The following is a 23,104-nucleotide window of genomic DNA, read 5'->3' on the forward strand; positions in this document are numbered from 1 at the left end:
GGCCCCGCGACGCCCACAGCCCCGCATCAGAGGAGCTGGTACAGAGCTGCTGCATCCCCAAACCCAGGTTTCTTCTCTCCGCCAGGCAACTATTTAATTTAGTTCCACGGAGTAAATCTTAGGACTCAAGGGCTCGGGGCGGGGGGGAAGGGACCGCCTTACCTTCTCCAGGGGGCAAAGCCGCGTCGACGCGCGCCACCGCCATACTTCCCGCTCGCTAATAATACCGAGCAACCGTCCTCCAGCGGCTCGGAGTTTGGAGTCAGGGGGACGGAGCCGGAAACTACAGCTCCCAGGATGCACTGCCTGCGTCTAATGATGTAAAACTCGGGTTAGACCGAGCCGCAGTGGGTTTAGGAACCCGGGTCAGCCCCTTACCGGACACATAAGCAAGCTACTGAGAGAGGATCGTTTTTGCTGCCTTTAACAGGTGTCTGCGAAATTTGACACTTTTACCATTGAGATCATCATAAGGTCTCAGATCGAATTGGAGCGCTCACTGCTAGAAGTCTCTGGGGTGGCCGCCCCCTTTTTTTGGACAATTCTGAATAAGTTGAAAGCGTCTTACTCTGCTAGAGGAATGACTTGCGTAATCGTGTCGAGATAGCCAAACGGATGCATTTCACTTGAAAATTTAAAGCATTCTGGGATAGAAGGTTTCGCACAGTATTTTTAAGTGGTTCTTGAATAACATAACTTGGGACCTAAGGGTGTTTTTTAAGAAGTATGAACCTAGAATTTTTGCAACGAGTATCCAAAAGAATTTTACAGTGTAGTCACCAAACTCAAGAATTACACAGCCTGACTCAAAGGGAGTAGGCTCACACTTTTGCTATAACTATGACCTGCTAACTAGTATGATTGTATCTATTAACACAAGATCTCAGCGAATGGAGAAAGAAATGGAAACAATAATCTTCAGAGACTTGAAGTGAAACTGAACTAGCGCTTAAAAGATGGGTAGAGTCTAAAGAGTTCAGAGGTAGATAAAAAGACATTAGCATAGACTGCAAGTGGGGGCAGGTGGTAATGAAGCTGTTCTCACAGGAAGTGAGAAACTAACCTAATAGGATAGAATGTACAAAGGGAACTTCCAGTTTCTATTACACATGCCTCCATTCCCTCTTGCAGCCTTTACTCCAACTCCCCACTTTCTGAAACAGCAATGTACAAAATCTCTGATCATTTCTGCTTGGGAAAATAACAGTAGCTCACACTTTTGGATTCCCAGGCCCTTGATCCTGTGAGCCTTCCTTCCTTCCTGGGTTCTCCTTTGATCTCTAGAACTACACCTTCCCCTTTGTCTTTTTTTTTTTTTTTTTTTAATTTCAAGTGTTAAATTTCAATTAGTTAACATATGGTAAAATGAGTTTCAGGTGTAGGGGCACCAGGGTGGCTCAGTTAATAGAGGGTCTGATTCTTGATTTTGGTTCAGGTGGTGATCTTGGTGTCATAGGATGGTGGGAATCCAAGTTGGGCTTCATGCTCAGTGGGGAGTCTGCTGCTCTCCTTCCCTCTGCTCTTCCCCTCCAAGTAAATAAATTTTTAAAAAACTGAGTGTCAGGTGTAGAATTTAGTGATTCATCACTTACATATAACACCCAGTGCTCATCACAAGTGCCCACCTTAATACCCATCACCTACTTAACCCATCTCCCTGCCCACCTTCCCTCTATCAAGACTCAGTTTGTTCTCCATAGTTAAGGGTCTCTTATGATTTGCCTCTCTTTTTTTCCCTTTGTTCATCTGTTTTGTTTCTTAAATTCCACGAGTGAAATCATATGGTATTTGTCTTCCTCTGACTCTCACCCACCTTAACTCTTTTACTCTATTTCTCACTGTTGTATTCTGAAGACAAACTTCCTAGTTCTGAAGAGGTAATTAAGACTAGGAATCTTTCTCATCTAACCAAGAGACTCCTTATTTAGAAAGCACAATCTTAGTATAAAGGTATAAGAACAAAGCAAGTTTTAGTACTACCTCCTACTTTTGTTCTCTGGAATATCTGGTGAGGATTGAGGAGAGTCTCTATCTCAGGGAGACAGAAAGGGTTTACAGTTCTCTCCAATTTGGCAGGATAATGACCTGGGAGAGGGATCCTGGGCCAGAGGGTCCCTGAGGAGCACAGGTTCCTAAAAGTGTATAGCAATAGCAGAATTAGAATTTTGTCTGGTTCATCTGACCCAGAATGCAGAGGAAAGTACTCCTTTTACAAAGTCAATGAAGCATAGTTATGGATCCATAAAACAGTGGCCAGATATTTCTGAGCAGTCCCACATCCTAAGTGAACCAGCAACCCTTTAAAATCACAGGGCAGGGCAGCCCGGGTGGCTCAGCGGTTTAGCGCCGCCTTCAGCCTAGGGCCTGATCCTGGACACCTGGGATCGAGTCCCACGTTGAGCTCCCTGCATGGAGCCTGCTTCTCCCTCTGCCTATGTGTGTCTCTCGTGAATAAATAAATAAAATCTTAAAAAAAAAAAAAAAGCACAATAAAATCACAGGGCAGAGACTCTTTTGTGCTTCAGATACAGCTTGTACATCTAAAATCAAATTGCTACACTTTAAATTGTCTCACCTTGTATATCTTTTAAACCTGCAAGCTCAAATCAAATAGGAGGATTCTACTAAGCAATACTATGAACCTCTCAACGAAGTAGCATTGTTTTTTGGTCAAGTCTAGGCTCCATAACACTTTCCTTCCTATCATCACAGTGTTCCTGATCTCTGCAATAGCTAAAAGCCCTGACTCATGTCCTGCATCTCTAATGCATCTGCCCACTGCTACAGGGGTGACTAAAACACCTATATCATGTTAATCCCTTCCTCAAATACTTCCCTTTTGAAATTCAACTTTCAAGGGCCAGCCTAATCTGATCTCACCCTACCTCTCACCATTCATTCCACTAATTTTCATTTGGTGTTCTTGAGTGACAGATTGACAAAATGAAACTTGTGTTTTAGAAGGTTAAACTGCTCATATAACAATGATGCACTGAATAGTAGCACAGTGGCAGGAAGGAGACTGTTTTAACAGTGGAGGATAACCTTTAAGAGGGCAGTTTCAGGAGAGCATTATATACAAGTTTAGATAACACAGAGAGAAAGACAGGAAGCTAGAACAATATTTGTGGATAGTACAATACATCTTCACAAAACAAAGCAGGTTTTTTTTTTTTTTAAGATTTTATTTATTTATTCATGAAAGACACAGAGAGAGAGGGGCAGAGATAAAGGCAGAGAGAGAAGCAGGCACCATGCAGAGAGCCCCTGATGTGGGACTCAATCCCAGGACTCTAGGATCACGCCCTGGCCCAAAGGCAGATGCTCAACCACTGAGCCACCCAGGTGTCCCCAAAGGAGTTTTTCTAATTAGGATGAGAGCTTATATTTCAAAAAAATAAATATAATAATTTTGAAATTTTAAAGCTTCAAAACTGCACAGCTCTTAATGATGCAGACTGGCCTGGTCTGAGGACCCAAAGGGGGTCCCATAGGACCAGCCAACAGGATCCTTGGTGTTGTGCAGGAAAGAAGAAAACACAAGCTGAAAGTGAGAGCAGAGTTTATTGAAGATATATAGAGAGAAGATTACAGATGGAACATCTAGGAGATCCAGCAAGGAAAAGGAAAATGAATCTCCTCTTTGCTTGAGGTCTGCAGTTTTTTCTGAGGACGGTGGTCAGGTGTACGTGTCCTGTCAGGCATCTAGGTACTAGTCAAAACAAGGGCAAGTATTACAGTGTCTCCAGAAGCCATTTATGCCCTGGAGCTAGGGGTCCTGCTGTCAAGGTGTCTGGAGTAACTGGTCTTAGAAAACATCACGATGACCTCACCTAGTCACTCCTTAGATGTTATCTACTGTCCTGGAAGACTCCAAAGAAATCACTAACTCCTTGACATTTACAAGGACGACATACATTATTGGTACTTTAAGCCATGTGTATGGCAGGGATGCAGGTCTTAGCAAGAATATAAGCAGGAAAAGGAGCAAAAAACTAGTTGTTTCATGGGGTCCCTTTAGTTTCTGTCTCAATATAAGGAATTTTGGGGAAATTTTGATACTGTTAAGATTTTGAAAATGATTTTTTTACAATAAAAAATATTTATGTGAAGTTTAGGTGCAAAAAATGTTTTCTTCTTTGCTCACTATTCATTGGGAGACTCTTATAGTCTTGCTTTCTTATATGTGACCTATGTAAGTCTTTCTCTTCCATGTGACATGGAAGGAAAGAAAGACTGCCTTCCCATAGATATGATGATATATCTATTCATGGGTTATCTAGAAATCCTAAATGACTACTAACTTTCCTCATTATTATTACTTAATAGGTGTCACACAATAACAAAACCCAAATGTGCAAAAGCTATACACTAATATTTTCGTGTGTTTTTCTGTCCACTTGTCTGGAAGAAAGGCTGAAATTCTTTCAGATTACTGAAGTGGTCTGTAAATTAAAAAAAAAAAAAGTTAGAACCAAAGTTTAAAAATTTCAGCAAGAAAATCCTACAATAATATTATTTGGACAGAGAAGCTGATTGCTCTGCCTTATTATTATAAAAAGATTCCATTTGTGCTTCTGTCCAGAGATTAGGGCTGAATAAATAGGAAGCTCTTCCAGAGAGAGGAAACAAAACAGGTTAGGGAACCAGTGAATGATTATCTCCACCAAGCCCACTGGATGTAAACTGCTAGCTCACCATTCTCTAAAGCAATTAAGATTTCTTTGGTGGACAGAATAGTCTTAAAGCATCAGTTATAAATAAATGGATAAATTAATTCTAAATAAACGTAAGCACCAAAATAATGAATATAAAGGAGTTGGCCATCTCAATGATACACTAAAATTTTTATTTTTTTCCCCAGGTAATACATCAGCTAATATATGAGAAAATAAGGTGGAAGTACAAATAAATTTCAAGAATAAAGCCACTCAGATATTTTTCAGGTACCTTTACCTAATTAACTGTGAAGAAGTTGTCTTTTGTATAAAAGAGTAATACAGGAATCCTTGACACATTTTTATTTTATTGATCATGTTTTTTGAAGTGTTTCCAAAAGGCAGTGAAACCTATAAAAGTGATTCATCATATTCTCAATTGAAAATTAAATGACGGACTGTGTAAATAAAAAGTTTTAACTTTCATTTGAGAGAGAGTGAGCATGAGCAAGTAGAGGGACAGAGGGAGAGAAAGAAAGGAGGCTCAAGCAGGCTCTACGGAGGGCTCAATCCCACAACCCTGAGATCATAACTTGGGCAGAAATCAATAGTCAGATACCCAACCTACTGAGCCACCCAGGTGCCTTGACTCATTTTTAAAAATGAGAGGATGTGATGGTTCATTCTATGTCCAGTTGGCTAGGCCACAATACCCAGATATATGATCAAACATTATTTTGGATGTTTCTGTGAGGGCATTTTTGGGGTAAGATTTACATTTAAGTTGGTAGATTCTGAATAAAAGACTGCCCTCCATATGTGTGGTGGCCTCATCCCATCAACTGAAGATGTGAAGAGAAAAGACTGACCTCTGCCAAACAGCATGGAATTCTGCTGCAAAGGGCCTAAGGACTTAACTACAACACTGACTCCTTGCTGGCTTTCCAACCTGCCAGCCCACCCTGCTGATTTTGGACTTGGAAGGCTCCATAATCATGCAAGCCAATTCCTTAAAATAAATCTCTTCCTAGATATTTGTGTACACACTATTAGTTCTGTTTCCTTGGAGAGCCTGTAATCAGGGGTGAGTAGGTTGGGGGGGGGGAGGGGGGAAGAGGAATAGTCAACTTCCAAGTAGCTTTTAAATACTTAAGTTTTGGGACACTTGGGTGGCTCAGTGGATGAGCGTCTGCCTCTGGCCCAGGGCGTGATCCTGGAGACCCGGGATCGAGTCCCACATCTGGCTCCCTGCATGGAGCCTGCTTCTCCCTCTGCCTGTGTCTCTGCCTCTCTGTCTCTCATGAATAAATAAATAAAATCTTTAAATAAATAAATACATACATACATACATACATACTGAAGTCTTGGGCAGCCCAGGTGGCTCAGCGGGTATAGCACCAACCTTCGGTCCAGGGCATGATCCTGGAGACCTGGGATCCTGGAGACCTAGCTTTTAAATACTTAAGTCTTGGGACACTTGGGTGGCTCAGTGGATGAGCGTCTGCCTTTGGCCCAGGTCGTGATCCTGGAGACCTGGGATCGAGTCCCCCGTCAGGCTCCCTGCATGGAGCCTGCTTCTCACTCTGCCTGTGTCTCTCCCCTCTCTCTCTCTGTCTCTCATGAATAAATAAATAAAATCTTCAAAAATAAACAAACACTGAAGTCTTTTAGGGGGGCAGGCATGGAGCCCAACACAGGGCTTGAAGTCATGACCCTGTTATTAAGACCTGAGCTGAGATCAAGAGTCTGAACCACTGAGGCACCCCAATACTGAAGTCTTTATTCTGTTATTATATAGTATGGTCCACCTCATTTGGACTTCCATTGATATCATTTAGAGATATGAAAAACTTGGTCAATTCGGAATAGACTTCTCTGAAGAGAAAGAAACTTCAAAGTATGGATGAATTATGTGCCTCTGATATATGGCATATAACAGTGTAGCTGGTATAAGTGATATATCCATAGTAATTATCGGAATAGCTTTGCTACACAGTGCCTGTGCACAGAGTATTACACAAGTTTTCAAAACTATTTTACAAAGAAGATAATATCCAGAGGAGTCTAAATATTGAGATGTTCTCTTTGTCCCTCAAGATACAGCTTTCTATTTTCAAATAATGTAGCGTTATCTGTTTATTTTTTTTTAATTTTTTTTTTTATTTATTTATGATAGTCACACACACAGAGAGAGAGAGAGAGGCAGAGACACAGGCAGAGAGAGAAGCAGGCTCCATGCACCGGGAGCCCGATGTGGGATTAGATCCCGGGTCTCCAGGATCGCGCCCTGGGCCAAAGGCAGGTGCTAAACCGCTGCGCCACCCAGGGATCCCGCGTTGTTTATTTTAAAAATATGTATTATTGTAAGAATTTTAGCAAACAGACAAGCAAAAATTAAGGTTTCTATAATCCTCCTACCCAGAAGACACTGTTGGTGTGTTTCTTTTCAATCTCTATTGGTAGGAATATATCTAGACTACTGCCTCGCATATTTTTTAAAACAAATATGGGTATATACTATACATATTTTTAAGAAATGTGTTTTGAGGGGATCCCTGGGTGGCTCAGCAGTTTGGCGCCTGCCTCCGGCCCCGGGGCCCAGTCCTGGAGTCCCGGGATCAAGTCCCACATCGGGTTCCCGGCATGGAGCATGCTTCTCCCTCTGCCTGTGTCTCTGCCTCTCTATCATGAATAAATAAATAAATCTTTAAAAAAAGAAAAGAAATATGCTTTGAGGGATGCCTGAGTGGCTCAGTTGGTTAAGCATCTGCCTTCAGCTCAGGTCATGACCCCAGGATCCTGAAATTGAGCCCCACATTGGGCTCTCTGCTCAGTGGGGAGCCTGCCTCTCCCCCTCTGATGCTCCCGCTCTTTGTGTTCTTTCTCTGGCCCTCTCAAATAAATAAAATCTTTAAAATAAAAAAAAAATAAAATAAAAAATAGGGCAGCCCCGGTGGCGCAACGGTTTAGTGCTGCCGGCAGCCCAGGGCGTGATCCTGGAGACCTGGGATCAAGTCCCACATCGGGCTCTCTGTATGGTGCCTGCTTCTGCCTGTGTCTCTGCCTCTCTCTCTCTCTGTCTCTATGAATAAATAAATAAAATCTTTAAAAAAAATAAAATAAATTACATATGCTTTGAAAATTTCCCTGTGACTTATTTTTGCCCATCTCTTACCCTTTAAAAAGTTTTCACCTTTTCTTCCCGTTCCAGTTGAAAGGATAATATCAAGCAGAACTATATAAAGTATATTGATATGCTGAGAAATGCAAATATGTTAGCCTTTTCTCTTCTGAAATTGTACTTTTAAAACTTTGAAATCACTAAGATTTTCATATTCAGCCACAACACAAGGTCTATAATACAGAAGAAATATGAGTAGCAATGTCTTTAAACTAAAATACAAATTCCCAAGGGGTGCCTGGCTGGCTCAGTCAGTAGAGCATGTGACTTAATATCAGGGTTGTGAGCTCAAGCCCCTCTTGGGCATAGAGCTTACTTAAAATTAAAAAAAAAAAAAAAAAAGAAAAGAAAGAAAGAAAAGCTGGTGAAAAGAAAATGGTCAAGAAATTCACAAATTCTTTTTCATCCCTTCAAATAAAATAATAAACTAAAAAGGTTACCATATATAGTAACCTTGGTTACTTGGGTTGGCAAACTATGGCCTATGGGCTGAATATAGTCTACTTCCTGCTTTTGTACAGTCTACAGCTAGTTACAACTTTTACATTTTATGTGGCTGGAAAAAAATTATATGTATCAGTGTCCGTAAGTAAAATGTTTTGGAATACAACCATATTTATTTATTGTTGTGGCTGTATTTACAGAATAGAATATTCATAATTGAGACATAATATATGTCATTCTTATCACTTCAGACTACTGCTACATATTAAAAATCACCATAACACATTTTACTTGACACCATTTCAAACCCATGCATATCACCATACTGTGACCTTTTTTATTACTAATATATAACTATCATGCAAAACAAGAGTATTCTTAAAATAGTCCATCTTCAAGATACAGTTAAGTATGGATTATTTTATCAAATTAGATTGCAAAGCAGTTTCTTATACAATAACCATTATATCTGTTCTTAAAGAATACAAAAAAAAAGAATACAATATATGTCAACCTTACCAGATTAAACAGCCATCAGAATATTCCCAAATCTTAGGAATCAATGAGAAAAGTCAGAAAATTTTTATATCTTGTCATCGTAAAATTTCTTCAAAGACAGAAGAGTAAAAGACTGCTACTAAAGTAAGTTCCCAAGTGGCTCATTTGTTAGCCAAAGAAGGAACGTCATTTACTTAAGGTCTGTTAATTAAATGATGTTTGACTGCAGTTGCTGAAGAAATGTATCCAGAAAATATAAACTAGTTTAAGACCATTAGCTTTTAGATAAGAATGACTAAAAAGCAAAGTGTTAAAGATGCTGGGAACAGCACTGATAGTCAATTTAGTGAAGAAAATTATTTTGAATGCTTTCCATGGCTCTTAATGAATGGATAGGCATTATTGAGACAGCTTATTTGTGTCTGTTTATTCAAAAAGTCAATGTTTGAAATGACTGAAGAACAGCCTCTATGAATAGGCTACATGAAACAGGTGAGAATATTTTTAAAGAAGTTGAGAAAACACTGATTATACCTCAAGTGAAATCAGCTATGATGTGTTATAACTTATGTAAGTAGTTAAAGGCTCAGTTTGACAGATTTACAACACTTGTGAAAATGTAAGGTGTTAAATCCTGTGGTTATAACATCATTGTATTATCAGTCAACAGGTACTTTGTGCAAAACATTTGAATCTACCATGCGTTATTGAACCAGTAGTGTTAATAAACTTCTTTTGCTCTCATGGACTTGATTTGCTGTCAGTCCATGAATTCTTGTCAGAATTAGCAGCTGAATATCCTGACGCCCTACCACACATCATTTGATAATGTTTTATTCTGATTTTTTTTCAGATTGATCGACTGATTGAGACAGAGAGAGAGAGAGAGAGGGGGGGGGAGAACACAAGCTGGGAAAGGTGCAGAGCTCCTCCCTGCTGAGCATGGAGCTGGGTGGGTGCAGGGCTCAATCTCATGACCCTGAGATCCTAACATGAGCCAAAACCAAGAGTGGGATGCTCAACCAACTGAGTCACCCAGGCGCCCCAACAGTGATTTTTTTAAAGCTCAGAGTAAAGATTGAAATTTTTCTAAATGAAAAGATTTCCTCTGACCACTACTACAGAACGCTAACAAGGCTTTAAAATTCATTTTTGCTGATTTACTAATTTTGATCATTTAATGATGCTTCTTAATGAATTTAACCTAACAGTATAAGACAACACAGCACTTACATGCAAAACTTATTCAAAAGTAAAGCCATTTTGGCAAAAAAAAATAGCATTATTAGATTTACAAGTTAAAACAAAAAGAAAAGATTTCCATTCTCACACAAATTTGCAGTGGTTATATTTTTGAGCTCAAACTACATTTTTAGCAGTATTGATAGACCTCCATGAACATACAAAGGAAATTTCTATATTTTAAGACCCATTTAACTGTGCAATTGAGCTTTAACTTAACTTTCAATTGTTAGTAATTACTAATCATTCTAAAAGGAAAATATCAAAAGTATCTAAATCTGTAATTGCATTCCAAAAGATTGACCTGCTCATTATATGCCCTGCAATTAATATTAATATTTACCAGTTTTTATCTGAGTGAAAATAGATTTTCCAGTGTAAATCTCCTTATAGATCAGGATTACAACATTGATTTGAATGGTAATTGATTTTAATGGTAAGGAATAACTTCGATCCCTAATTAAGAGAAATGTCTATCCTCCACCTCTCCCCAAAAGAATTTCATTTTTCTCTTTAGTGGACCTGTTTTACAAAAACTCATACTCAATACTGTGATATTTTAAACCTCATCAATGAAAATATTGTGAAATTTTTTTTCTCATTTTATAAATGCCTATATAATGTCCTCGATCTTGCTTGTTAGTCCACAAAGCCTAAAATATTTACTATTTTCAGACCTCCGTTTTAGATGAAGTAAAATCTGAGTAGGAATTTAGCCAGTGGGAGGAAAGATTCCCACCCAAAGAAATACAGCTTGAATTCATGAATGAGAACAGAATATGAGAAAGAATAAGCAGATATATATATACACACACACACACACACACTGAACAGTTACAAACGCCATGCTTTGTTCCTCTTGCATTTTTGAGCCAATTGGTAATACCAGTTTCTTCCAGAAGATGGCTCCCTTTAAATATTTTCCAACATTTTATTATGAAAATTTTCCAACAAATAGAAAATTTGAAATTCTGTGAGCACTCGTAAACTCCCTACTTCGATTCTTTTATCATTTTATTATGTTTGCTTTATCACACATCTATCCATTTATGTATCCCTTCATCCATCTTGTTTTTTTGAAGTTTCAGTACATGTCCCCCATTAAGCCAATGTTTCATTAACTAGTAACATGTTTTTAGTTTCCTTTTATTTATTTTTTTGAAGATTTATTTTCTTATTCATGAGAGAGAGAGAGGCAGAGGCAAAGGCAGAGAGAGAAGCAGGCTCCATGCAGGGAGCCCGATGTGGGACTCGATCCCCAGATGTGGGATCATGCCCTGAGCTAAAGGCAGACGCTCAACCACTGAGCCACCCAGGTGTCCCAGTTTCCTTTCTTTTAAAGTAGAATTTACATACAACGAAATTATAATTGTTTGAAACTTTTTATCAGGGAAAAATATTTAAAAGAATACATAACAACCTAGAGACTATTTTAATGAACACTCCTACCTATTACTAGCTTCAACTCCTATCCAGTCCAGGTCATTTTTTCATCCATGCCCTAACCCACTGTCTGCTCTCTTATATTAAGATAAATCGCCCCGCATCAGGCTCCTGGCATGGAGCCTGCTTCTCCCTCTCCATCTCTGCCCAGCCCCCATCCCACCCCCGTGTCTATCATGAATATATAAATTTAAAAATCTTTAAAACAAAAAAAAAGACAAATCCCAACCATCATGCTATTTCTCTTTTCCATCATGCTATTTCATCTGTAAATATTTAGTATATATCTAGAAATATAAGAACACTTTTTAAAATTAAACATGACCACAATGCAATTAGAACACCGAAAGGAGGGGATCCCTGGGTGGCTCAGTGGTTTAGCGCCTGCCTTCGGCTCAGGGCGTGACCCTGGAGTCCCGGGATCGAGTCCCACATCGGGCTCCCTGCACGGAGCCTGCTTCTCCCTCTGCCTGTGTCTCTGCCTCTCTTTCTCTATGTCTCTCTCACGAATAAATAAATAAAATCTTTAAAAAAAAAAAAAAAAACACCGAAAGGATTAACAATATATCCTAGTATCATCAAAAATCGAGTCAGTATTCAAATTACCCCTGTGGTCTGTCCAGTATGTTTGTTCAAATCAGGCCTCAAATAAGAACCATATGTTGCAATTGGTTGAGGAAGTTCTTAAATTTCTTTTTATCCATAGGTAGAGCCACTTTCAAGTTGTGGAACCAATGCAGTTGCACAGGCCTGATGCCCAGAACACTTAGGGCTTAATGCTCTGCACTTGCTGTCTTGGAAAGCGATCATTGTTATGTGTTCTGTAAGCGAAGTACAACATGGACAATAGGGCATACGCCTGGGCCTTGGAGCTTCAGCTCACAGGCAGGTCCACTTCCGGCTGCCACACTTTCTAGTGAGTGTTCAGAGAGTGGCTGGTTCTGCAGTTTGCTAACACTAGCTCCTGCACTACACTCACCGAAGCTAGGGACACTGCCATGCACCCCGCAAGCAGCTGGATGCCCACCCCATCCAGGTCCCATGTACACAACACATCCCACAGAACTGCCTATTCCATATGGGTTAGGCCAGGAGTACAGTGTAAGGAGAAGGCCACGGCCTTCTCCCACCCTCTGTGGGGTGTAACATATTGGTCTAGAGCCTCATAGTAGGAGAAACCCAAGAGCTGGCCGGGCCCCATGTGTTCCAGTACATGCATCAAGTGACAGGGCGGGTCCCTGGGCACCTGAGGGGCTGCACGGCCCTAGCAAATGTCCTTGCCTGAGAGAGATGACGTTAAATAGCAAATGAAAAAACACCATGAGAGGTCAAGAGATAGATTACCGAAGAAAGGAAATAGCTTAGTTATTTTATACCTTTACCCTGATATTTGAAAAAGGGGACCCCTCTTTCAGTTTACACTGGAAATTATTTGTGCAGGTAGTCCTATCCATAGGCTCTAATCTCCTTTCAATTCACAGATGCCAATTGCATCCATGTGGAATTGTTTCACATGTTCCTGTCCCCTGTATATCATATAATTAGTAGTTAGATATGAATACTTGATTAGATTTAGATTTTAAAGAATACTCATAACTTATTTTAATGATGCTTCATAATTTTATTGTTTAAGTAATCTCTACACCCAATGTGGGGCTTGAACTCATGACCCCAAGATCCAGAGTCACATGCTCTATCAATTGAGCCAGCCAGGCATCCCTTAATGCTTCATAATTTTAAAGAAAGTTTTTTTTTTTTCAAGATTTTTATTTATTTTTTGAGAGAGACACATCATGTGAGAGAGGGCAAGGGGAGCTGCAGAGGGAGAAACAGGCTCCTTGCTGAGCAGAGACCCTGACATGGGGCTCAATCCCAAGACCCTGGTCAGGATTATGACCTGAGCTGAAGGCAGTTAACTGAGCCACCTGGGTGCCCCAACTTCATACTTTTTAATGCCGTATAGTTTTGTTGTTGTTTTTTTTTTTTTAAGATTTTATTTATATGACAGAGAGTGTGCATGCACAGTAGCACAAGCAGGGGGAGCCTGAGGCAGAGGCTGGGTCCCCACTGAGCAGAGAGCCTGATGTGGCGCTCAATCCCAGGACCCTGGGATCATGACCTGAGCCCCAAAGTTAGCTGCCTAACTGACTGAGCCACCCAGGTGCTCCAATGCTATATAGTTTTTAAACCAGTTACTTTCTAACTTAGTTATAAGGCATTCCTTTCAAAGCCTTCCCTGAAGTCCATGCCTGAGAGTCTTGGGATTGACCAGCCTTCCAGGAACTATGGTAGTAGATTCTAAAAAAGGTATGTCCCTCCCACACCTGTGAAGAGAACACTATGGGAAGAAACACTAAAAATGGAATGTAAAGTCATTCCAAAGGCATTCATGTTTACATTCCTGTCGTTGTCTTACTAGAACTTTATGTGGCTTTTAGCACTGTCAAGTCTCTTCCATAAGCTTCTCTGAAGTGACTGTCATGTATCTCTGTTTCCTTTGACCTCATCTGCCCAGGCTTCTTCAGATAATTCTCTCTCCATTTCCCTATCCCTTAAATATTGGTATTTCTGGATTCTTTTGCACGGACTCATTCTAGTTGCTCTATCTAGAGTTGGTAGACACAGAGATGCAATATCCACATCCCTCTTCAAGCAAAGGCTTGCTGCCAAACAGTGGACATTGATCATTATCACTGGCATCCTCAACTCGCAGTAGGGTCTGGCTTAGCTACTGAGAACCACCTTACTTGGCTCATGATTTCTCTGGGGGCAACACACATCCAGGAACAAGGTGGGGGTATAAACGGGGTTGATTATTTGGCCCAACATGGAATGCTCTGACAGGCAATAACTGTTCAAGAGCTCCTGCTGGGATTGACTGAGGTTTAGTTGGACTAGTAATTTATTTAACTGCTGCTTCATATTGCTTTCTCCCCTCTCCTTTCACAGGACTTGATCCCTAATGAACATCTTGCATGCTAAACGCAGTCTCAGGAAGCGCTTCCAAAGAAGACAGCCTGTAACACTAGGTGATGTTATCACACATATTCTATCACCTATATGTCCATTACTCTTAAAATATATCCTCTTCCGAATACTCTTTTGAACTTGTTTAACGTCCTAGAACACAGCTCCACCTTAACATGCTATAGGCACCTTGAGCTCCAACTTTGCAAAATTGACCCTTTGCCTCACAAACATGCTTTCTCCTATCTGACCTTTGGATAAATGATATAATTATTCACTAAGTTCCCATCTTCACAATTTCCTTACCTTCTCTATTAATTATCTATTGCTATGTCAGAGTATTCCTGAACATAGTTTTTTAAAAAAAGAATTTATTTGAGAGACAGAGAGTGCAAGTGCATAAGCACAGCATGGGGGAATGGCAGAGGGAGAAGTGGAAGCAGGCTCCCTGATTCAGAACTTGATCCCAGGACCCTGGTATATGACCTGGGCAGAAGGCAGATGCTTAACTGAGCCGCTTAGGCGCCCCTAAACATAGCAGTTTAAACCAACAAACATATATGATCTCATAGTTTCTCATATAGAATTCCAGAGGGTTTATCTGAGTGGAAACAGAAGAGAGAGGAACATGAGGAACATGTTCTGTCCCTGAGCTTTCAGAGTCTGGAGCAAGGATACTTGATTTCAACCCAGTGATATTTTAGACTTCTAGCCTGCAGAAACGAAAGAATACATTTCTGAACTTTTAAGGTACCAAGTTTGCGGTAATTTGTTACAGTGACCATAGGAAATTAATATAGCAAGTAAGTATAGTGAAAGGTGAAGAGGCAACGAACAGAAGAATGCTCTGTTCTCAGGAGATACAGGAGGCTGAGAAGGCCAATGTTGGTTCAGTATTGCTCCATAAAAAAAAATAATAAATGAGAATGAAGGACAGCTGAGCCTTTTGCCTATAAAAGAGAATGTTAATAGGTGCCTGAGTAGCTCAGCTGGTTAAACAGCCAACTCTTGGTCTCAGATCGGATCTTGATCTCCGGGTTGTGAGTTCAAACCCCGCATTAGGCTCCAAACAATCAATCAATCAATCAATCAATAAGAGTGTAAGGATAAAGTCACCAGAAATTTATAGATGGTGTTGGAAGCCGTTTTATGACAGTATATAAAATACTTTTAGAGGCTTCTGTATATTTTCTTCTTATTCTAAGAGTGTTTGAGCATAGTTTAAGGTGTGATATATACAATGTGTTACAAAGAACCCTAAGATGCCAGCTCAAGAATGCCCTCCAAGAAAGAGTAAAAGCCCTAAAATCCTTAAGGTCTAGTTTTCTGCTTTTCCTCCACAGAGCTACTCAGGCCAAACTTAATTTTGAAGACCAGTGAAATAAAATCTTCCTAAAATGCTTGGGAAGGTACTATAAATCCTGGGGTTCTGTGGATCAAATTCCTGCTTATAAATCTTGGCCCCATCTTCTACTCATTCCAGCTGGGCCTTATCGCCTATAGAAGCCAGGTCGTTTTCTTCTCTTTTTTTTTTTTTTTTTTCCCAAATGATCAAACATCTGTTTAATCAGGAGTGATTTAAAACAAAGAGAGCAAATAATAATAATAATAATAATAATAATAAAAAACAAAGAGAGCTGTATCAATGTCATAGCTAAGTTCATCAAGCCATGGGAGCCCGAGGCGTCCATCTGCCCATAGTGTATTTAAACAATGTATTCCAAGTAACCAGGTATTCTGAAAAACTGGTAAGAGTTGGTTGGAATGTCAAATTCCTCCCCTTTGCTTTTTGATTCCACGCTGATCTCTATTAACTCATTCTTATTTTTTAAGATCTTATTTTTAAGTAATCTCTATGCCCAAGGTGGGGCTCAAACTCACACTCCCAAAATCAAGAGTCACACGCTCCACTGACTGAGCAGCCAGGTGCCCCTCTATGAGCTCATTCTTGAGACTGGTCCCAGCATAACCGTACAGCTTCCAACATCTTAACATCAGTCAGCCACCTCGTTGCACTTTCCAGATCTTTCCACCTACCACTTACCGATGCTTTTTAGAGGGAGCAGCTTATACAGGCAGCATCAATCATTGCATTTTTGTTTCCTAGTCAAATCCCGCAAAACGCCATTCAAGGACTGCCTCCTTCCATTACCCCCCAACATGCTGCTCCTTTCTAGCGTCACGGGGCTCAAGCTATTGAGGCACTTCCCCCCCCCCCCCCCCCCCCCGCGTGGCCTTGGCCAGGGCTCCCTTTCCCAAGCCTCGGGGCAAGGGCTTTGCCCATCACTGTTCCACCACCCGCCCCCGGGCTGCAATAGGCGGAAGGTGACGCCTCCTCTTCCCAGACAGGCGGCTGTCACTTCGCAGGGCCTCGGCGCGTACTCACTGGGGATTTCGTAAACTCTACACAAGTGCGTGTAAATGCTCCGGCATACTCCCTAGCGCAGAAAGAGAAGTCCATGAATGCCGATCAGTGCAAGGCGTGGGAGCCACTTCAGATGGCATTACTATTTTCCAAAGCTGAAACCATTAAAATTTGATTTTGCTGGTGAAGTTCGTGGGGCAGCACGGAGCTGTGTGACTTGAAGTTTTACCTGTGGGTATTGGCTGTCGGTCACCGGGCTGTGCACGTCCCACTCGGCGCGGCAGGACCACGCTCAGGACCCCCGACCGCAGGAGACGCCACGACCGCGAAACCGACCGCGCGCCCCGCGCCCCGCGCGCCGGCTCCGCCTTCAGCGGAAGGAGGCGGCTGTGGCTGACGTCATCGCCGAGCGCCGGGGTTACGGAAGGGACTCGGGGAGGGGCTCGGCCTGCCGGCTTATAAGGCTTCTTCCCATGATGCTCTCCTTCTCTTCGCCGTCTCGCCGTCTTCCCGGCCGCCGCAGCCATGAAGTGAGCAAGACCCCGGGCCGCAATCCGCTTCCATCCTCGGGCCGAGCCGCCTTCGCACGTCCTGGGCTCGGCTGCCCCTTGCCGTCGACACCCCCCCTAACGGGCTCTCTTGGCTTTTTGTTACAGGGTCGAGCTGTGCAGTTTCAGTGGGTACAAGATTTACCCCGGACATGGCAGGCGCTACGCCAGGACCGACGGGAAGGTGAAAGGCCGCTTGCGCCCCTAGGAGGGGAGCGGCCCGGTTGGGTCTAAGCGTGTGCACGTCCCCCCTCGCTCCCGGCCCCTGAGGCGCTTGTTGCGGGCGCCGCGGGTGCAGTGGCTGTTAGGATCGGAAGCCTCGGAGTGAGCCGATTTCCGAGGCTGGACGTAGTGTGAGCGAGGTCGGAGGTTAGGAGTTTGGGAACTCCGGCGGCCCGGGGAACGGACGGCCCAAGCACCTGGCTGTGCTGGGGGCACCAGGCCTCTCGGGACCCGGGTAGGGACCGGGCTGGATGCCTCCCGGGATGCCCCGCCCGTCCCTGCCCCGGGAGCTTCGGTTCACCGGCTTCCGTGTCGGCAGGACGGATGCCCCAAGGCCTCGGGGTGCCACCCGCTCCTGCCGGCCGTGACCCACACACAGCCTTTTGGTCTCTGGGCCAGGGAGGCGGTAGAAGTGAGAGTCTGCAGGGTTCCAAGCTCAGCCTCCCGCTTGGTTCAGTCGAGTGGCTGAGCTGACCGCCTTGGACGTGTTCCTGCAGGTCTTCCAGTTTCTTAACGCAAAATGCGAGTCGGCCTTCCTTTCCAAGAGGAACCCTCGGCAGATCAACTGGACTGTCCTCTACAGAAGAAAGCACAAAAAGGGACAGTCGGTAAGTTAACTGCAGTCTGGTCTTGGGGGGGCTCTTAAATTTAAACTGAGCATCAGGTGCCGCCCTGTAAAATTGTAAAGGAGACAGGACGTGAGAGTGCTCTTAGGCTGTAAAGCATCAGTGAAGCGAAGACGACTGGTACGCTCGTCTCCTTATACATCAGGCTCACGGGAACGTCGAGTTGAAATTTAGAAGCATCCGCTTGCCAAAGTAGGTAACTCCTATTAAGTATACATCTGTAGAAGTCATTCAGAGGTTCCAGTGGGTGGAAGTTAAGTAGTCTGGTAACTTGGTTTTGAAGGTTTACAGGATTAGTTCTAAGGGCTGTCACTGGAATCTTCAGCATCTTGCTTTGTTCTCAAGATTGTTTTTTTGAAGCGCTCTTTGACCTTGATGGAGACTTTTGAGGAAAGGTTTTTGTGCTCTGGCAGTAGGATTAGTGTCTAGGAGGCTCAGAATATTTTAGTGAACACCTGGGTGAAAGACACCAGTAGGTATTGTGGGAGCTCAGATGAAGGAGAAATTTATTTCTAACTTAGATTTGACACACCCATTAGGATAGTCCGTATCCAGAAAAGGGAAGATTACCAATGTTGCTGAAGGTGTGGAGAAATCAGAACTTTGGTGCATTGCTGAATGTGAGATGGTACAGGCACTGGAAATGGTCTCACAGTTTCTCAAAAAGCTAAATGGAACTATATCCAGCAACTCTACTTATAGGAGTATACCCAAGGAAACTAAGCAGGAACCTAACACAAATAATTTTTTTTTTCTTGTTATGATTTTGACTTGATTCCACAACCATGATTTTGACAGCACAGGCAGCAGGAGAGGGAGAAGCAGGGAGCCCAATGTGGGACTCTGGGGCTCAGGGCTCCTGGGATCATGACCTGAGCCAAAGGCAGATAGATGCTTAACTGACTGAACCATCCAGGTGCCCCAAGACAGATAACTAATATACGAGTGTTTATAGCACTGGTTATTCACAATAGCCAAAATATGGAAACAGCCCAAATGGCCTATCCATGGGTGAACGGATAACAAAACATTACACACACACAATGGAATATTATTCAGCCTTAAGAAGCTGGTAACTAGCCAATATAATAAACCTTGAAGACATACTAAGTCAAATAAGCCAGACACAGAAGTACAAATATTGTTTAAGTTCACCTTTATGGGGTGCGTATAGTGACAAATTCATAAAGGCAAAGTAGAGATTACTAGAGGCTGGGCAGTGGAAGCAATGGGGCATTTGGAGTGATGAAAAAGTTAGAGATGGGATCCCTGGGTGGCGCAGCGGTTTGGCGCCTGCCTTTGGCCCAGGGCGCGATCCTGGAGACCCGGGATCGAATCCCACGTCGGGCTCCCGGTGCATGGAGCCTGCTTCTCCCTCTGCCTGTGTCTCTGCCTCTCTCTCTCTCTCTCTCTCTCTCTCTCTGTGACTATCATAAAAAAAAAAAAAAAAAAGTTAGAGATGGACAGTGCTGGTGGTTGCACACAACATTGTGAATGTACTTAATGCCACTGAGCTTTCCTATCATAAATCATTTTCCAATTCACTATTTCTTCCAGCAACAGTACTTTAAGTAAAAATAGGTGAGTTGAGATCGGATTTTTTTTTTCCAGAAATATATTCTTGAAGATAAATGGTCTTACTGAAATCACTTTTGAAGTGAGGTGCCTGGGTGGCTCAGCCTGTTAAGTATCTGACTCCTGGTTTCCCCCTCAGATCATGGTCTCATGGTTGTGGAATCAAGCCCTCCTGGACTCTGTACTCAGTGTGGGGCCTGCTTGCTTTCTATTCTTTCTTTCCTCCCCTCTGTCCCTCCCTCCTTTTTTTCTCTTAAATTCTTTTTTTTTAAAATATTTTATTTATTTAAATAACTTAACTTTTGTATCTTTAAAGTAGTAAATGAGGGATCCCTGGGTGGCGCAGCAGTTTGGCGTCTGCCTTTGGCCCAGGGTGTGATCCTGGAGACCCAGGATCGAGTCCCTCATCGGGCTCCCGGTGCATGGAGCCTGCATCTCCCTCTGCCTGTGTCTCTGCCTCTCTCTCTCTCTCTCTCTCTGTGTGAGACATACATACATACTAGATAGTAGTAAATGGCCAGGATATCTGAGAGATCATTTAGCCAATCTTTAATTTGAAAACTTAACCTGCCTGTTGCAGTGTTTTGCATATATTCTTTATATATTTCTTTTCAAATGATTGCATGATATTTTGGTTGAAGGTTCCTGTGATCTGAATGTAAACTCCTAAAATTCAAGGGTTGAGAGATTAAACCTTTGGGAGGCACTGCCTTCAGGAATAGGAATTGTGCCCTTATAAAAAAATGCCCGAGAGAGCTCCCTTGGTCTCTTCCAACATGTGATAACAGGTACAACAAGAGGGTCCTCAGGTGACCATGCATGCTGGAATCCTTAGACCTCTAGAACTGTGAGAAATTTGTTATTTACCACCTGCTCAGTCTAGTATTTTGTTGTAGCAGCCCAAGCACACTCAGACAGATAAATGCAAGTCATAAGACTGTTTCTCCCATACTCCTGAAGCAAGGTTCATAAGTATGCTCCCATCTTGTTTTGTAGGAAGAAATTCAGAAGAAAAGAACCCGCCGTGCAGTCAAATTCCAGAGGGCCATCACTGGGGCATCTCTTGCTGATATAATGGCTAAGAGGAATCAGAAACCTGAAGTTAGGAAGGCTCAACGAGAACAGGCCATCAGGTGAGGAAGTCTTCATTATGAGTTGTTCAGCTACTGGGGGTGGATTATAGATTATGTTTGAAGTTATAGGCATAGGAATCTAATTTGATATCGTGTATTGATACTTCAATCTATATAGAAATTGCTAGTCCTAAATATTGAGTTTAATCATATAGTATTTAATGATTTGTTGAAATTCTGTATGCAGTTAAAGCTACTGCACAACTTCTAATCTATGTTAGGCTGACTTGCTTAGTGACATGTATTGACAGACCCTTTGGATTTATCCTACAAATACTTGCAGTTGGGGAAGGAATATGGTAATTCTTTTCCAAAACACTCTAGCTCCTTGTTAATAAGCTGTACTCTTAAGGAGTAAAACACTTTGCCTTAAGTTATTTTTAACCCCACAGGGCTGCCAAGGAAGCAAAAAAGGCTAAGCAAGCATCTAAAAAGACAGCAATGGCTGCTGCTAAGGTAATTAAGAGTTTTCTTGATTTTGTTATTTAAAACAACAGGAGGGGCCCTGGCTGGCTCACTTGTTAGAGCATGCGACTAGATCTCAGGAGTGTGAGTTCAGGCCCCATGTTGGGTGTAGAGATTACTTAAAAAACAAAATCTTTAAATAAATGAATGAATGAATCCATGAATGGCACCCAGCTTCAGTTGGAAGAGCATGCATCTCTTGATTCAGGGTTGTGAGTTAAACCCCCACATTGGGTATAGAGATTACCTAATAAATAATAATGGGAAGATTTCTTTTTAATCTAAATTGTGGTTAATGAAAGATCCAAGTTTTTGTTTTGTTTTTAAAGATTTTATTTATTTATTTGTGAAAGACACAGAGAAGAGAGGCAGAGGGAGAGAAGCATGCTCCCTGCAGGGAGCCTGATGCAGGACTCTAGGATCATTCCCTGAGCTGAAGGCAGAGGCTCAACTGCTGAGCCACCCAGGCCTCCAAAAAGTTCCATGTGTTTTTGTTTTGTTTTGTTTTGTTTTTAAGATTTTATTTATTTATTCATGAGAGAGAGAGAGAGAGAGAGAGACACAATCAGAGGGAGAAGCAGGCTCCATGCAGGGAGCCTGACCTGGGATGGAGTGCCAGGTCTCCGGGATCAGGCCCTGGGCTGAAGGCAGCGCTAAACCACTGAGCTACCTGGGCTGTCCAAGTTCCATGTTTTTAAGGAATTTAATGCAGGGCCTGATCCCAGGGTCTGAATCCCACATTGGGCTCCCTATAGGGAGCCAGCTTCTCGCTCTTCCTGTGGCTCTGCCTCTCTATGTCTCATGAGTAAATAAATTTTTTTTTTTAAAAAAAGGAATTTAGTGCAAAGCTCCAATGAAAATGATGTTCGTAACTGGTTTGGGGGTGAGTGATTTCAGAGGTCCCTCTACCAGAGCCAAATGAGTCTGCCAAACAAAAGTTGGAGAAGGGAAAAATAAAGGTGGCTTTAGTATAGAATTTTCCCAGCTTTTTTCAATGTTAATCTATTTAGAAAACCATAGTAAAATTTCAAAGCCATTGGTCTTGGTTAACTTTTTCTGTTCTAAGGACACAATTCAGGATCCCACACTGCATTTTGTTGTGTCACCTCACATAACTCCTCCATTCTGTGACAGTATCGTTGTGTTTCATTTACATCTATAGAAGTAGACTTTAATTTTTTAGGGGGAGGGTAGGTCTTAAGAATATTAGGAATGTAATAAGGAAAGGAACTTGGAATACATAAGGAATCGATATGAGAGGTGATCTTAAAACTTGCATTGGAATAATGTCACTTAACATGTTATTTTACAGGCTCCCACAAAGGCAGCACCTAAGCAAAAGATTGTGAAGCCTGTGAAGGTTTCCGCACCCCGAGTTGGTGGAAAACGCTAAGTTTTAGTGGATCAGATTTTTAAATAAACATCTGACTCTAACTAGATCCTGGTGTTTTTTTACTCTCAAAACAACATATTGGGCCTATACTACGGTAAATAGCGGGACTAAAATTTACTTTGTTGTGGGCTTGCCTTTTGTTCGCTGGTATTTTACCTCTTACCATTAGTTGGTAGCTGAGTAAAAGTGCTTAAAACTTTAACTGTACTATTAATCTGCTCTTGCTTCCAGAAAGTAAGTTTAAATGAAGAGTACAACTTCTTTAGCACAGGAGTAGACCCTGCTTACCAATTTCCAAGGTAGTTTGTTAATAAGCTGGAATTAAGAATAAGCTTGCACTTCTG

The 23,104-nt window shown here is 42.0% G+C and overlaps 2 protein-coding genes across 5 annotated transcripts in view; one reads left to right on the forward strand and one right to left on the reverse strand.

The window, feature by feature from the left end:
- CEP97 (centrosomal protein 97) overlaps positions 1 to 17,185 on the reverse strand; it is a 40,365-nt gene extending 23,180 nt beyond the window's left edge. Inside the window, exons 1-2 of one of the 4 annotated variants that reach the window (XM_072811825.1) lie at positions 16,820 to 17,185; positions 163 to 312 (exon numbers count right to left, since the gene is read on the reverse strand). In XM_072811825.1, the coding sequence (XP_072667926.1) occupies positions 163 to 205 (43 nt within the window). In that variant the 5' untranslated portion in view covers positions 206 to 312; positions 16,820 to 17,185. Of the gene's footprint in view, positions 1 to 162; positions 325 to 16,819 lie in introns of those variants that run through there. The other 3 variants (XM_072811826.1, XM_072811827.1, XM_072811824.1) reach the window with 3 other exon arrangements.
- Positions 17,186 to 17,208: 23 nt separating this feature from the next.
- On the forward strand, positions 17,209 to 22,806 carry RPL24 (ribosomal protein L24). Its single transcript, XM_072811832.1, has 6 exons — positions 17,209 to 17,328; positions 17,455 to 17,530; positions 18,066 to 18,176; positions 20,766 to 20,902; positions 21,295 to 21,358; positions 22,680 to 22,806. The coding sequence occupies exons 1-6, from the start codon at positions 17,324 to 17,326 to the stop codon at positions 22,758 to 22,760; spliced, it is 474 nt and encodes a 157-aa protein (XP_072667933.1). The 5' UTR covers positions 17,209 to 17,323; the 3' UTR covers positions 22,761 to 22,806.
- Positions 22,807 to 23,104: the final 298 nt, after the last annotated feature.

This window comes from Canis lupus, chromosome 35 (genome assembly GCF_048164855.1).
Source record: "Canis lupus baileyi chromosome 35, mCanLup2.hap1, whole genome shotgun sequence".
NCBI classification, from domain to species: Eukaryota; Metazoa; Chordata; class Mammalia; order Carnivora; family Canidae; genus Canis; species Canis lupus.

Excerpts from the sequence above, each read along its gene's own strand:
- RPL24 (XM_072811832.1), top strand. Across the intron at positions 17,531-18,065 it reads ACGCCAGGACCGACGGGAAG|GTCTTCCAGTTTCTTAACGC; the intron begins GTGAAAGGCCGC and ends GTGTTCCTGCAG. Across the intron at positions 20,903-21,294 it reads CAACGAGAACAGGCCATCAG|GGCTGCCAAGGAAGCAAAAA; the intron begins GTGAGGAAGTCT and ends TTAACCCCACAG.